Genomic DNA, 17,103 nt, shown 5'->3' on the forward strand with positions numbered 1-17,103 from the left:
AGAGCATTCATATACTTCTATTAAGGAGATAAACATGTTTCAAACATACTTCATGTGACTCTGCATTCATCTCAAATATGATGCCGTTCATCAAAAGTATAGCATCATCATTGTATAACATCCTAAATTTTCATTGTTTTCGCAACAATTTTTTCTGTAACAACTAAAATTCTGCTAAATGCATCATAATAATGACACCATTATCTTATTTTTTTTTTGAAATACAGGAACAATCTGAAAAATACCATTGAAAAATTGAACATTTTTTATATGAAAATCTAAATTTATCTTAATTTGTCAGTACAATATTATATCAATTCTGTAGCTATATTCTACACTATAAAATACAATACAAATTGTTTTTAAGTCTTTTCCAAACATATTAGCCTTCACTCTCATCTGATCATAAGCACATAAATTACCTTCTATGCCAGTAAAATACAGTTTTCTTATCAACATTGTATTCCAAATTAAGATTTTACTAACAGAGAGTCCGAAACTTGGTTGAGTCTGCATCATACATAAATGACAATAAAGGTAGATTCTGTCAAAAAGCATTTTATCTCAACTGTAAACAGGCCATTTAGGGTTTTACATATCCTTCCTCCCAGTGTCAGTTAGTATGAACAGATGTTGTATGACAGATAAGATAACTATGGATGAAGTACAAAACAAGCATTATATTTTTCTGGCCTACTTTATTCCATAACATGACCTGACTCGTCATTTTTACAAATCAAATCTAGCACTACAGTTTTTAAAACTTCCTTCTCGCTGTGAAGTTGCTAGGGCAACCAATTGAGGCTTAAAGTGTATTGTAATGAGTGCAGCTGCAAGGTGAATTTCAACTAGCCATGAACAGCTGTCAACATATACAAGAGATACTGGTATACAAAGAAGAAGAAATTATTATCAAGGGGAGATAACGAGTAAGGGACACCAAGCCAACCCTACACCAAGAAAGTCAAGTCTTCACACTAACAGCATTGATTTGCACACAACCACAATATTCATATTTTTTTTACATATCTGTATATTTTCTGATACCAGTCATATAAGTTAAAGTTTTGAAGATTTGAAATATATAAAAGAAAGATATTATCTTTCATCAGTTTTCTGAAATCAGAACTCTCCAAATAACATTGATCAAATACAACAGAAAAAATATGTCAAATTATTATTTTAACAAAAGCTATTATTGTATCAAAATGTTTCAGATCCATGAGTGAATAAGTACCCGACAAATCACTACAATTAACTCTGATTTATCTATTAAGCCAATAAATATTCAACAAGGTTTAGAAGAGAATGTCAAGCACCTGCACCAACATAAAGGGAAATAACTAAGGGAAAACCTTCATATCAGCATTCTGCTTCATTAGACTCCTTTTCTCCTCCTGATCTAAATTAAGCCGTTTCTAATAAAGAAATATAAAAGCAAAATAAAAACTCCATGCTATGGTTGTAATAGATTTTAGTGTAAATGGTGCAATTACCATATAGAAAAAATATTTAATAAAACAGACTACAGAAAGGATGGAATAAAAAAGAAAAGTTTTCAATATTGTATAATTGTACGCTTACAGCTTCTTATTTCAATTGGTGTAACTCTGAATTTTAGGTTGAAAATTTATAGCAATTATTTATGATTTTATAACGCCTTTCGTTGAACTTGCTTGAAGTGACATGAGTTTCACCCATACTGATTTAAAACTAACTTGTAAGAAAACAAATTCATGAATTTTAGATAACATAAGATTCACAGGGCCTGTGTCGCTTCCTGTATCATTTCAAATTGGAACTGTGGTGACAGGTTATCTATTGGTATATCAGAATTCTTATTGGCCATCACCGAGAGAATAATTCTGGAAAGAGATTATGACAGAAATATTGGGCTTCACTTTTGTGTAAAATGGAAAAAATCAAAGCAAATCACAAATACAGATTTACTTCAAATCAAAATTTAGGATCAGAAGACTTTTAATAACATTTTCAATCAAAGTTTTGTCGAAACCAGTCTGTTGGGAGTTGAAAAGCTAAACATTCCAAATAACAGGCAGACATATTTGATAACGATTCGGTCTAGATTGGAAAAATAAAACATTTTTGGTTCAAAAAACAAAGTTAGATCATCTGTAAGGATTTTTGTCTGATTGACTTTATAGAAATTGAGGGGGTAAATTTCTTGAAATATTTATTTAATTCCTAGTCTAAACAATCATTCCCACAAAATATTACTAAATCTGACCAAAGTGGTGCTCTCAATATATATTGCTCTCAATATATACTGACAAGTACGATGTTTCAGGAATTTCTGACTGGTCATGACAACGGATTCTTTGACACAGCATTAGCTCCTTTCAGTCATTTGCAGAAAGCAACTACAAGAACTAAACAGTATTCAATAAAATACATACAATGAACAAGATACTGTAGGGGAAAATTATAGGGAAACTTACACCATGAACCATGAGGGTGAAAGGAAGGATGTAAGCACTATTTCACCTCCAAAGAAATAACATAGGTTTTATTGGAAGGAATCATTTGGGTCGAAATACCATAGAAACCACTTTCCTACAGAGCAGACAATAAAAAGAACATATTTCCCCAGGAATAGCGCTTTAAATTTTTTTACAAGAAGGTACATATTGATCAATAAAAGCTGAAAAAAAATTATGCTTTCCTTAAATCTTGATCTTTCATGTAATCAGTCCGAATTACAATGGTGAAAGGTCACCGCAACTTGACACTATTGTAATATTCAATGTTATAAGCCAGCTGTACCACTAGCACTAAGTGTAAGGATGGTGTAAAGGATTTTGTTTCAACCAGAGGGAAAGAAAACAGGAAAATATTAAGAGGGAAAGGAAGCAGGAAAGTAACTTCATCTACACCTTTACGTCTTCAATCTGCTTCTCAAGTCCAATCCTTTCATTTACACCTGTATCAACTTGCCTCTGAATACAGCAACAGATTCTCTTATACATAGTACTTATAAAGACTTTTAAATCTCCAGAATAAAGTTAAGGAAAATAAGAAGTATTAGAAGAAATTATCATAAAAGACATCAACGAGAGAAATAGTAATTATCATAAAAGACGTCAACGAGAGGAATAGTAATTATCATAAAAGACGTCAACGAGAGGAATAGTAATTATCATAAAAGACGTCAACGAGAGGAATAGTAATTATCATAAAAGACGTCAACGAGAGAAATAGTAATTATCATGTAAGACGTGAGAGAGAGGAATTGTAATTTTATATATATATAAATATCTTCAATTCCCTAAAACATTAGATTCAAGTTGGAAAATATTCGAAAAAACATGAAAAACATTTTGTCAACATTGACAATGGCTAACACCTTGGGATTTCCAAGTCATTTTGTTTGACCTTAACTAAGTTAAAAAAACATTATGTTTACAGGTAACCTTTAATAGTGACTTTGTATAGACTTTTAAACAGTAATAAAGCCCCAGTTCACCAAAGGGATGGGTGATAAAAACTCAAATTAAACCTTGATATCCCGAATCTGCTGCTCTAGATGGACTCTGCCAGCCTGCTCTAGACTTTGTTGCTTCTACTCGGTGAAAGAAAGGGTGCGATTTGAAATAGCAGGCAGAAATCAAAGCTACAAAGATTGTTTATTAAAAAATGTCAACAACACCTAATTAAAGTTCTATCTTATCAAAAGCAATGATTTATCAACATTATAAAAACATCCGGACATTTTCCGCCAAAATCAAGAAAAGAATGAGCCGTTTCCAAGACAGAGCAGGATAGATTTACTTATTTAAATGGGACAATTTTACGAAGTAAGTATAATTTATTCCTGGACTTGTACATAGATTAATCACCGAGTAAGTGAATGAAAATGTTACTGAAATATTGTCACCTTGCAAATTTGACTCATTTATGCAATTTTTTTTATTATTCATATTTTTGTGAATGAAAATATTATTTCATGATAAACAGGGTCTCAGTTCTTGGTACTGTCGACACTTTTAAACTTTTCTACCTAAATGACAATATCAGTTTGAAAACTAGGTATCAGCAAATCATTCTGTATGTTTGAAGATAGATATTAACTGATGTATTTTATTGTTAAATTCTCATACCAGAGCTGAACTCAGTAATCAATTTTGTTGGTGGTGTACTTCAGAATTTACTTCTCAACAGTCACAAATTGATTTTACGATCATTAGTATTAGGTACAAAAATATTTATTTTCATGTGAATGTTTATCAATACCAGGTAATTGAAAGATTGAAACTAATATGGGTATTTCTAAGCTGAAAGAAAATTATTAAGAAAAACTTATGCAATATATTGTAGGAGCATTTCAATTTTTCTACTGCAAAAGGAAAGAAAAAATAACAATAATATTTTTTAGACAAACTGTAACTGTACGGACAAATAACTGAAGAAAAATAGTCAGTGAGATCTTCAACCTGGAAATGAAAAAGAACCTATCTTGTTTTCCAATTATATATGTAGCAATTCAGAATCATCTACAAAATTAACCAAAAGGAAACCCTCAAAACAGAGAAAAGTTCCCTGTAACTACAGCTAAACCTTTACCTGATTGACCTTGAGCTGACCCGCTAATTTATCTACGGAGGAATCTTAAGCAGTTAATAACTTACCTGACTATCTTTGAGCTGGGTTGCTAATTTGTTTATCTGTTCTGTCAAATCTTCCTTATCTCTGCCAAGATTTGCTAATTGATCTGTAAAATTCAATCAACAGTCTCCTGTCATTTATCAATAGTAAATAAAATGTGGATACGTGTCTTGTCAAAGGATATGATTGTGATTGTACAATAACATCCATATCCATAACCTCAACTTTCTGGCAAACCAATGCCAGCACACACCTGTATCTGTATCATCAAAATGAATTCCATATCCAACAAATGTCACAACATCAATCAGAGATGTCTGCTTTTCTTTTCAAGCAAATTGTAATACTGTCTCACATTAGAAAAAGTCAATCTTTGTCCTGCATATCCTGCATCATATCCACTACTATATAAATTAGGACAAAATTATGACATTATGCAAAACGACAAAACTATTTGACTTCCGACAATGGACTTTTCCAAGATGCAAAATAAAAGACGATTCAACATTTTTCTACAATAACAATGTCACTATCTTGGTTTTAAACAACCAAGCAAAGTTTTTCATCACTTACAACATCATTGATGTGTAATTAATTATTTTTAGTGCGTATTCAGAATGGACATATATTTACAGGTTTTTCATATGCTACAATTCTATGCTGGAAAGGTTGCTCTTGTTTACATAAATATCTGCAGCATGGGTTATTCGCTGTGACTAATTTAAAACGTTCCTAATTCATTGGCATTCATTCGAACTCATCAAATATTGAAAGATATCTGAATTCTTTGTAACTTTATAACTTGGACAGTCTCGTACACAAATGAATTCTCTGACATGGAAAACCAATGACATATAGATGGGCGCTGAATCTGAGTATGTAGAACTTCCACAAAAATGCCTTGTTCCTTATACAGTACATCATGCTCCCTTGAAAAATAAAAAATTTATTTCAAATGTGAGCAATATATGCCCATATTTCTGGTATACAGAGCCCTATTTATTAGAATATCAAATAAAATAAACCCTTACAATTATAAATCTGAGGAAGCAATGACACTCAACTGGTAAGTCATTTTAATTTTTACTTAACAGTTGGTGACCTTGCCCTTTAAAACAAGAGACACAAACTTATTCATTTCAAATCAAAACTTTTTATCGATCCAAAAAAAAATCTTTAAAGTCACTAGAATCTCAATAGTGAGAGATTAATTTGATATGGATGTTTTGTATTTGTTTTAACACTAAACACTTCAAGTCAAAATACCATAATTTGTAACCTGTTCTCTAATTGCTTCATTGCTGTGTATACACTACAGATATGCAAACTTACCCCGTAAACTTGAGATTTCTAATTCTTTTTCTTGTTTTAACTGCATGTATTCTTGATTCCTCTGAACTTCCTGTAGCTTTGTATCCTCTTTATCCTTTTCTTTTTCCGACTGTAGTCGACTATAATCTGCTTGTAGGTCATCATGTTGACTCTGTGACAGGGAAGTATCATATTAAAAACAACGACTTACAGGTACAAACTTCATAAGTTTTACAAATCTCTTACAGGGCATTTTCCTACTCAATTAGGAGATCTTTATCTCATTTAAGGAAGGAAAACTGATCATCTGAGAAGGAAATTTTCATTAATAAACTGTATATTTTGGGAATTTAGTCATTTTTTGATATGAATCCAATTGGGAATGGGCCCCATTTTCGGCTCTTCAAAGCCCACAGAAAAAATCCTGACTTGTATCAAAACAACAAACAGTATATACAAATTTTTGAACCCAAAACCCCAAATTAGAATATTTTTTTACCTATTTATGACCAGAAAGTTGGTTGTGCCTTATCATAGTGAGGTGTTTTACTTTTTGAAAAAAAAAAAAAAAAGATATTCACATAGTAATTGGCATCATATTAATATCAGGAAGAAATTGATTAGTTTTTTAATACAGGTATGGAAAGCAACACTTGTTTGGGATAGGATAGTTCCTTGATCAAAAGCCAGGGTCATTTTGAGGTGCATGCATGTCCATGGAGGTAAAAATACTGCCCATGGATACAACAACAGAACACAATGGTCTGCTTCTCATCTTCCTGAGAAACACAAACCACCATGAATAGGCATTGAATGATACACTCTGGATCTTCAACTGAGGTTTTGCAGACTAACCCTCTACTTATTGAGTAACATAGAACACTAAAATTTTGTCTGCTTTTCATGGCTCATAATACCTTAAATTAGCAATTTACTCTTTTTTTTTTTTGTAAAAGCATAGATGTTATCAGTCACATCACTTCCTGAAGCGGTCTTGACAAATCTCCGAGTAAAATATCAGCATGCAAGCACATATAATAAACCTTTCAATATACCATTATATGTAAGAAGACTAATACATGAAGATTTTGGTGAAGATAGCTGAATTTATTTCAAATATCAAACTTCCTGGTTTATTCCCTCATGGTTATATAGTGATTTAATGAACTTCCATGTAAAATATCTGCATGCTATACACTCACATATTTAGCTATTACAACAATTAGCTATCAGAAAACTTACCCCAAAAACTTTTACCTGTTCCATGCTCACATTCTTCGAACAGGAGAGCTAAAAACACATTAGTTTCCCTTCTTGAAAACTAATTTAGCAAACTTTTGTGCTGAATGCTGTCACTAACCATTTTTTCATGGGAGTGAACAGTTCAAGAAAATTTACCATGGTATGAATTTAGTTCTTTCATTCCATCAAATGCTCGGAGAAACGAATCAATGGCACTGACTGACCTTCTGACCTTGACCTCAAAATCATAACATTTAAATTTTATCCGAATCAATTTGGACATATAATACAACTTCTTCTATCTCAGATGTCTATATTGTAATTACATGTATGTAATTTTTTTCTTTAATAATGTAATTATTTCTCTTTCTGAATATCAATATTGTTTTTAGCAAAAGTGTTTACTTAATTTATCATCAATAATTTTAGAGAACTTCCAAGTTTCAAAAACTCGCAATATTTGGACTCTGAATTGGCTGACCTCTTCTTCCTTTATTTCTTTGTTAAATGCTATGCAAGAATGGTAGAACTGCATTACCAACGACACAATTTCTTTCATGACTTCAAGAGGTAGATCATTCACACAATGCTTTGAAGTCAACAGAGGTACTATAATAGCTATTGTTGATGCTAAATCTGCTCCCTAGATCTGTATTGCACACTGGAAAAAAGTTTCCATAAATTGTTCTGAGTAGCAGTCTGAGGTATCTGTGTATATCAAACATGGATTACCCTAAAATTAAAAGTCAACTTACCTTGAGCATTTTATGGTGCTGGTTTAATGTACTTAATCTGTTTATAAATTCTTTCTGTGAAAAAAAAATAGAGAAAATTTCATGATACAGATAATTAATTTCATTGTTATTATCTGTCTACTCCTGTAAGAGGTAGAGAGACTTCAACTCTTGGCTAGTAAAAATAATTTCATATACACCTGAAACAAAACACAAGATATATGTAGGAAGACAAGCTGGCATAAACAAGTCTATTATTCATGGAAACTTCATTATGCAGTCATATACAAATATTGTATACATGAATGAATTATAAATCTAATTTGCTAAAGTTAATGTTAAGTATTGGGTATATGTAAGGTGTTTTCCCAGTGTCAATAGTGTTTTCTTATCTGAAGTTAGGTCAAAAATTTTTGGCGCTGATAATGGTAAAAAAAAAAGAGCATCTACTTGTATATCGTGCACACCCAAAATTTGAGTCAAAATTGATTTCCAGGTGCCAAGAAATCAATCTCAGAATATTCAGCTAAAATGTCAGTTCAACGATATCAAGTCAAAAATTGAAAGTATTCTCTTCCAAATTTGTTTTTATTTCATTTACTGACTTTTATTAAACTTCTATTTAATTATAGTGCAATGTTTGTGCATCTTCTTGCTTGTTTTTCTTTGACATAAGACATGCTGTCATTCACTTACCTATCCATTATCCTTTATTTATCTTACATACACAAGCATTTATTTGTCGTTTAACTAGCCCTAATCAACAGTGTTCAGTGTTGAAATCACAGGTACAAGTCATTATCTATCTATTCATGACCAAACCAGGTAAATACAATCACTGCAAGTCATTTTTTCTTTCGTGTCTCGCTGTCACATCAAGCATGTGCCAGCTGACGAAAATTGAGGCCCCAACTCTGCATATGTAAGCAATTGCTATACAGAGTATGGAATGGAATCACACAGAATGTAATGTAGACATGCATGTGTGTATTGTCAAAAGAAGAACTGTGTTTCATTACACATTTTGGTAAGATAATCACGCAAAGACTATACCCTCTTTATCATAAGACAATATATGCTTTGTAAACATCAATAAGATAAATATCAATAAATAATGAAATAAACCAGGGTCTAATGATAAGTCTCCATCCACACTACTCATACTGATATGTCAACGCTAACTTCCGCTAATAAATATGAAAACAGATATGTGCTCATGGCTTCTGCTTCATCACACAAATAAGCAAACCATGATCAATATTTTTTAATGTCCTAAACAGGCCATTGTCTGTACCAATCTTCTGTCTTGTTAGTTACTATCATGTTTTCAAACACTTTGTCCAGACTTTGCCGAGTGACTCAGATAGTTTGCATTGATATATATTACAGCAATTATCTCATTATTTTTGTTCATAAATAAATCTTCAAATCCTTTGTATATCATTTTAGAGTACCATGTAATTCTGACAACCAATGACGGCAGCCTCAAAGAATTTTCTATTCCTCCATTAAAACATGAAAATCCTACAGATACTTAATGTGCATACCTCACACTTTTCAACATTTACATTCTCAAAAAAAAAAGAAAAAAAAACTGAGCACATTTTGTGGGTACTTACTGTACTAGCACCAAAGAACTAGCATGTTATCTACATGTGCCAGAGCATTGTGAATACCCTCGCTGGGAACTAAAGAGTTCAGAATTTTTAGTATAAATACCTAATGTTTAAAGGGATGTTTTAAAAGTCCCACTGGAGTCAGCCTTGGCTCTCCAATTTCAGTCCTACCATTTTTGTGAATACTCAATTGATATTCGTAAAGTTAAAAGGCAACAACTATGGAAAAAGTCATTTGAGAACCAAATCAAAACTAGACCTCTGTATTATTATTGTAGAACGACCTTAGATATCGGTACCTGTTAAAGACTTTGAGTCAGACGAGGGTATAAACCATTAACTACGATATGGTGAAGGCATAAAAGCCATTACATATTTCTAAACCTATCATGAGAAATGTGTTTTCTTTTCTTCCCTTTACCATGGTTCATCAAATTTTTTGCCTCTAACAATTTGGAGAAGATTATCAATGAAGTCATTTTCGTGCAAATATCATTCTAAAAAGGTCTGTTACTTTCAAGCTTAAACTGATATATAATTAAATTTATTGGGTAAAAGAAAATCATACATTGCAACTGGAAATCAAAATTTCACACTCAACATGTATTTCTGTTATATTTTAAGTTTTGTATTAGATGCTGAATGGCCTATATCCAATCAGGTGTTATTCCAGTTAACTTCAAATTGCTCTTTTTGACAGTCATAAAATAACATATGGCACACTCATGTGTTCTGTGACATCTCATTATTTCAGCCAATAGATTTGTCAGACTCCTGTCCAGCTTACATGTTGTGTGAGAGTACAATGTGATATTTTGACATTGTATTCATGATACTGTAGTGAATATGGAATAAGATGTAATCTTAATGGTATGAGATCATGTCTTAAGCTTTTTTTTGCACTGGTTTTAATACTGAATTGTAACAAGCTTCAGATATCCTATGGGCTTGCATCGTTCACCTGGTATTCAATACTAATTAAAAATAGAACTTGTATTTATCACAAATGCATCAACATGTAAACCATTTGCATTTGCACATCCAATCCATTCTAACCTATTCCAAGCTTCAAATACTTAGCTCTCAACAGTGACAGTTATGGTCTAGATTATAGATAAATGTAATTTCTTTTTTTCTCAAAATTTGTCGGGCTTTAATCTAGAAACGCCATTCCACCAAATATCCTGCTTCTCCAACTTTTTGCTCCAGAAGAAGTCTTTCACAGGTTTTAACAATTTGATACTTGTGACTTTGAATACAGTTCAAGGTCAATTCTTTTTGGCAAAGTTCATCCCAAAGACCTATAGCTATCAGCTAAATATCATGCTTCTTGGCCTTTAGCTTAGTCAAAAGAAGTTGTTTGGCAAATTTGACCCCTGTGACCTTGAATAACGGTCAAGGTCATATCTTTTTGCAAACTTTGTGAGGCTTCATCTTTGAAACCTATAACCCAATTACCATGCTTCTGTATGTTTTAGTTAGTCAGAAAAATAGGTTTAAGGTTTGAACAAATTCAATCCCTGTGACCTTGTGGGTCAATGTCATTTCTTTCTGTAAACTCTGTTGGGCTTCTTCCTCAAAATTAGCATGAGGAAGTTGTTTAAAGACTCTAACAAAATCCACCTGTGTGACGTTGAATACTGATCAAGGTAATTTCTTTCCACAAAACAATTTGCAGCCTTCACCGCAGCAACCCACCAGCCAAATGCCAGGACTCCTTGTCTGTTGGTTATTGAAAATAAGTCTTTAAATGGGAAAAATTTGCTCCAGATGGACGGCAGATGGACAGACATACGACGGATGACTCACCATGGCATAAGCTTACCTGGCCCAAATAAGAACTGTTATGGTGGTTTGTTTTAATCAATATGAAGATTTATGGAGCAATGGTAAACGATATTGACCGAGGTTAAAATTTACTTACTTTTTCATTATCAGTCCTCTGTTGTAAATCATCTTTAGCTGATGTTAACTCTGTAATGATAACAAAAAAATATTATAAATATTACAAAATATATAATACTGCATTTATCCTTTGATGAGCCAAGGGCTCATTACAACACATTCAAAGTTAGAGGACAATCTTATTCAAGACAATTAATTTGCAGCACTGTAAATTCTTAATTTTAAAGAAATGCAAATAGACAAGGGGTCTTTATTTTTCGATATCTCAAACAAATTTTATAAAATGCCTTTTATTGAACGTTTTCAATTTCCAATATTGGACCCCGAGAGTTCCTCTAGACCTACCACCCAAGGGAACCATATAATACTCCACTAAAGGATGCTCCACACTAAATTTTGTCAAAAGGCCTTGATCACTGCTTATTGGCAATTTGTGGGCTCATCAGAAAATCATTTCACATGCACATCCTAGAAAGCATATCCTGGTAAAAAGTAGCCCCAATATACCATATATCAAGAATCTACAAGTACATCATTATCATATGTATAGATATTGATCATTCAGCCCAGTTCTATTTGCTTTTATGGATATCTTTTCAATATTTGCATATTGCTAGTGATATTAATGCAATACAGTTACATTTGTGCACATGATTTTCCCTTAGATAAAACAGCCTTCCTTCAGTGTAATATAAGATAAAACTAATGTGGCTCTAAAGACTGTCGTTTCTAACTGGTAAATCCTATACGTAAACCTAGCCTGTTTGTTGCGATCCTTTATCACATTTTGTTTTAACGCTATACTGTAAGTAGATAAATATATTTCTTTTTGAGGGCATAATACAAATTACAGCAGTCATATCTAGTCAGAGAATCAGCTCAGTAACAAACACAGCCAGTGTGATTTTAACAATTTTTTCTTTTGAATGCATTAATCTTGTAAGGTTTTGCAGTTGCTCAATAAATATACCGAACATTATATTTGTATCCCCACCCCACCCTCCCCATACCCACACACGTAAAAAAAAGCTTGGATTTTTTCTCTTCCCACTCCATCCGCATCATAAAAGTATACTGGGATACTTTTTAGCCAACATATAATATCCCCCCCTCTTTAGTACTTTTTTGGTATTTCTATATCCTCTGACAGGATATTCACAATTTTCAAATAACAGGTTAGCAACATATGTTGCATACATTTGGCATTCAAATACACTTAGGGATACTTATAAGTGTCAAGGTAATCAATTACAAGGTATATCTTGTGAGGTATGATTACATAACAGCTACAGTCAATTACATAACAGCTACAGTCAGTGTTGGTAGAGCAGGCTCAGGTGTCAATACAGGTGTGTCTATATAGCCACTAGCTAGGTTTATTTAGCTCACTTTCAACAAAATTAAATCATTCACAAACATAATTTATATATATATCCAAAAATAACACTGAATTTAACAACTATTTCATAGAAACCATCACCTGTGCCTAACCAAAAATTGGTTAAGTATGTATTGAAATATTTTACTTCTAAGCAAATTTATAAAAACAACAACAAAATACCAACATATGAACATGATCTAAAAGATATTTCATGTTATGCTTGTTTATTCAAATGAAAAGTTGATTTTGTTACCAGCAATGAAATTTCAAAAGTTTGTAGTTAGGCGCTATTCAATACAGTAAGTTTTGTAGGAATTTTCCACGTGAATCCAGACAACTATTTCCTAAATTTTGAGGATTCCCATTACAGAGACTTTGTGTTTTCAAACGTTAGTTAAGTCCAAGAAAAGCATGTGTTCAGTATTCCAGCGATAGTATAAGAGCTTTATATAGACTTATACTGTAGACAATGTTCCTAATATATCAACTTGTGGAGGCCCGCATTCATGAATTTTTGATGTGGGATTCACTGAAATTTTGAGATCTCACATGCACTCTCATCTCAGACTTGGAATTTGTGAACATTCTGGAATTTGTGTTCTGGACTTGCCACTAGATAAATCCAACAAAAGTTACTGCAGCTGACTTAGAATCTAGTGATATATACACAAAAATTTCACATTATAATCATAAATTCACTGGAAAATTAGCCCATTATCACCAATATTTATTGAAACATTGCAGAATAAAAAACTAATTGGTACTTATCAGACTTGTGTATATCTGTGTAAGCTATGACTTTCAACTCATGTCTCAACAGGCCTACATAACACAGTGATATCACAACTGGTTTATTTCTATAATAATTATGACCCCATCCCGAAAGTAAAATTTATGCTTCTGGCTTTGTTCAGCATATTACACACCTTGAATATGTCAGAAATGATCTGTACCTACTATCATTGCAAAACAAATGGAAATCACAGCGAACAGTATCCATGTACAAAATGATTCAGTGACCAATGCCAGCCCTACCTCTTGATCAGATATTCTCACACCTTGGACAGGGATATCCTATGTAACAAGCTCAGGCTTATTAAGATCCTAGTAACATCCTTACTTCGCCTAATGCCTTAATTGGGATTATGTTACAGGATTTTAGCCCTCGACTGAGATGCCCTGATCCTGCTCAGTTACAGTTTACCAATTTTACTAATCCAGCATTCCGGAAGAACATTGAAAATCAACACAACATAGTTAGGAGAACGATAAAACAACCACCACACTAAACAGAAAAATCGTCAACAACTAGGTAATTAATTGTACCAGGATAAGAACAAAAACATACACAATCTAAACCTTCATCAAAACATCACAGGAACGGACCAAAATGGATCATATTGTGTCTGTAGTGTGAGCATAAAATGTAGTAAGAATCAATACCTAAGACAATTATTAGATCTCTCTCTGTCTTCTGTCAAGGTCATAATTAGTTACTATGATAATGCAAATGTAGAGTATACAGTCATTATGTGCATTTAGACCAAACTTTCCAAAACAGTTTCCACTCCGTAGAATATTTCTGAAGTTACAACTGTAAACCTACCAAAAAGTCAAATCTTGTGAGATTGGCAGCAATAGGTTTACATGGCAGAAATTCCACGTAGTGGAGGCGATTGTAATTATGCTGGACAGTAAAGTTGTTGGGGAAAATGAGTGAAAATATGCAGTTTACAACATTGAATCGCTTTGACACATATGCGAGTGAGCAGAAATTTTTTTTATCTTTCCATCAATGTATGATGAATAACTACAGGGCTCTCAATCTGCCAGATTTGGGGCCAATTCCCAATGCAAAATAGTATCTCTTTTCCCCAATTCAGACCCCAAGTTTTCCCAATTCTAAGGAAAACGTCGCTATTTTTCCCCAATTCTAAGGGCCATGGCCCCCAGTCCCAAAACGGGGTGTGAGAGCCCTGAACTATCATGTTGTTGTTAACTTAATAAAACAATGCCTGAATGCCTTGCTAGAGTCACTAGAATTTTGTTGTTTCTACAATATATTGGGGAGTAATTCTGGCTATAGACCTCGAAATGAAATGATAACCAGAACCATTCGGATTAAGGGTGTGCAGAAAAAGTTTTTATACTGAAACTGACCACTTGACTAGTACGTGATTGTGATTTTGTGACCAATATAATGAGACAAAACCTATATTTAGCAAGGAAACTTGACAGGTGTTTCGCTTCACTTCACATGATGGCACTCGATCCTGCTAGCATCCACCTTGGCGTTGTTTACAATACCGTTTTACATTTACCATCAAATTGTATGCAACATCTTCACACCAAATCAAGATATAAATTCAACAATACAAATGCAATGTAATGAAAGAAATATCAACTGAGAACGTTTCTTTGGAATATACCTTGGAGTTGTGTACGCAACGATTCTTGTTCTCGACGATACCTTTCTGCAAGTCGTTCCGTCGATTTCAGTTTACCGCTTGTATTGTTATAAATATATATAAAATAGACACCGCACAAAAGTGTTGCAGAGACAACAACACCCTTGAGAAGGTTGCCATTCCGTCGACTCATGTTATTCATCTGTGCGCAGCACAGTTTTCACTGTCACTTGTCAAGACTGCCTGCCAACACGACACGTTTTCATCATCACCATCAAAACAATATGGCGACGTGTCATCGCAATGCATTCTGGGAGTAGTACCTGTATCGACTTCCTCAGGTACGACATTTGGGCTAGGAAGTCTTGACTTCTATATAAAGTGTATATTTCTACACCTTATTCACTGTCATTAACTTTTGCTCTTTCATTATACTTTTTTGATAATAACTGATCGAACGCGCTATTAACGTAGATATGGACTGAGCTTGACAAGCATTGTCAGCTTAATACATTATATTCTAACCACATTCACGACTTCAGGTGTTTGTAAAAGTATGTGAATGAGGAAACATTTTTTGACTTTAGCTCGTTACTATATATTACAATTCATCGACAGTGGGATGTTATCGAGATACGAATCTGAAGGTGTTCGAAACTAATGTACAGACTGACACAACTGTTAACGGAATTGTTTTGTTTCGAAAAAAAAATGATGATCACGAGTTGCTGCTTACATGATAATGATGATAATAATAATAAATCTGTGTTGGTGATCAATTTTATCTAACTTGTGCTCTTCAAATATAAATTCCTGAACGTATTTGGTTTAAACTGAGCAGAATATGAATTAATCTATTCAGGGACGGATAATTCAGAATTAAACGTCACTGCGCTAACTGTAGCATAACACTTCAGCAGAAATAACATCTGTAATCACCCCCACACACCAACTAGTCTAAGTCAAGATTTAAAAAATATTTTTGGTAGGTTTTGCAGGTACTTGTAATTGAGATGGTTTGTGTTTCTCGGGAAAGTGAGAATGATATGATCGATATTGCAAGACAAGTTACTGTCGTTGTCCTGGATAACCTGTCGCGGGAATATCGCATGTTTCTCAGCGAGATAGCCACCAGCTGCTACAAAAATGAGACCCCGCATCAAGATGGCACAGATTTGTTTACGAGATTCTTTCGTAGATCAAAGGGAAGTAACTCGAGTACAGCTTGATATGATAAAAAGATCTTTCAGAAAACAAATCTAAGCTTAGTGTTGTCTTTCGGTATGGCATGACTACATGTAAATTAGAGAAGACGATGGAAAGTGTTGTTTGAGTTACAGAATATATATACATCACATGTTATTGTGTATAGTTTTTTTTTCTTCTGTTTTTTTTCCTTTTTTTTTTTTCTTTTTTTTTTCTTTTTGTTACATGTAGCCAATATAAAACCAATGAGTTTCGGTTTTATTTTTTCTGTGTGTGTGTGATTTATATATACATTAAGATCGACCGCTGGAAGAGGATATTGGAAGACGTGTCGCTGTGTACAATGACATATTTTAAAACGCATTGATCATAAACATTGAGTTACGTATAAGTAAATCAGGTGAAATTGCGTCAGAAATTTGGATTTCTCAAAGAATTGTTTTAATTGAATTATTTTGTACATTACCAAGAATCTATAAATAGGTTTAAGAAGTAATGAAAATCGCTAAAAAAAGGCTTTCATCGGAAAACAGATATCTGATAGATGTATAAGAGAACTTAATTGAAATTTACGAAATATCTAAAATCTTTAACACGGTATGTTACATAATATCGATACTTAAATGCACGACTGACTACATTATATAAAATATGCCATAGTAAAGTTGCCAACAACC

At 33.1% G+C, this 17,103-nt stretch overlaps 1 protein-coding gene across 1 annotated transcript in view; it reads right to left on the reverse strand.

The window, feature by feature from the left end:
• Positions 1-15,413, reverse strand: part of LOC132562407 (Golgi integral membrane protein 4-like) — a 36,059-nt gene extending 20,646 nt beyond the window's left edge. Inside the window, exons 1-5 of the mRNA XM_060227148.1 lie at positions 15,242-15,413; positions 11,451-11,500; positions 7,932-7,985; positions 5,956-6,106; positions 4,647-4,729 (exon numbers count right to left, since the gene is read on the reverse strand). Of these exons, the coding sequence (XP_060083131.1) occupies positions 4,647-4,729; positions 5,956-6,106; positions 7,932-7,985; positions 11,451-11,500; positions 15,242-15,413 (510 nt within the window). The remainder of the gene's footprint in view (positions 1-4,646; positions 4,730-5,955; positions 6,107-7,931; positions 7,986-11,450; positions 11,501-15,241) is intronic.
• Between the last annotated feature and the right edge of the window lie 1,690 nt (positions 15,414-17,103).

Source organism: Ylistrum balloti, unplaced genomic scaffold, assembly GCF_031769215.1.
Source record: "Ylistrum balloti isolate Yb309-2 unplaced genomic scaffold, AGI_CSIRO_Ybal_v1 Utg371412, whole genome shotgun sequence".
In the NCBI taxonomy this organism is placed as follows: domain Eukaryota; kingdom Metazoa; phylum Mollusca; class Bivalvia; order Pectinida; family Pectinidae; genus Ylistrum; species Ylistrum balloti.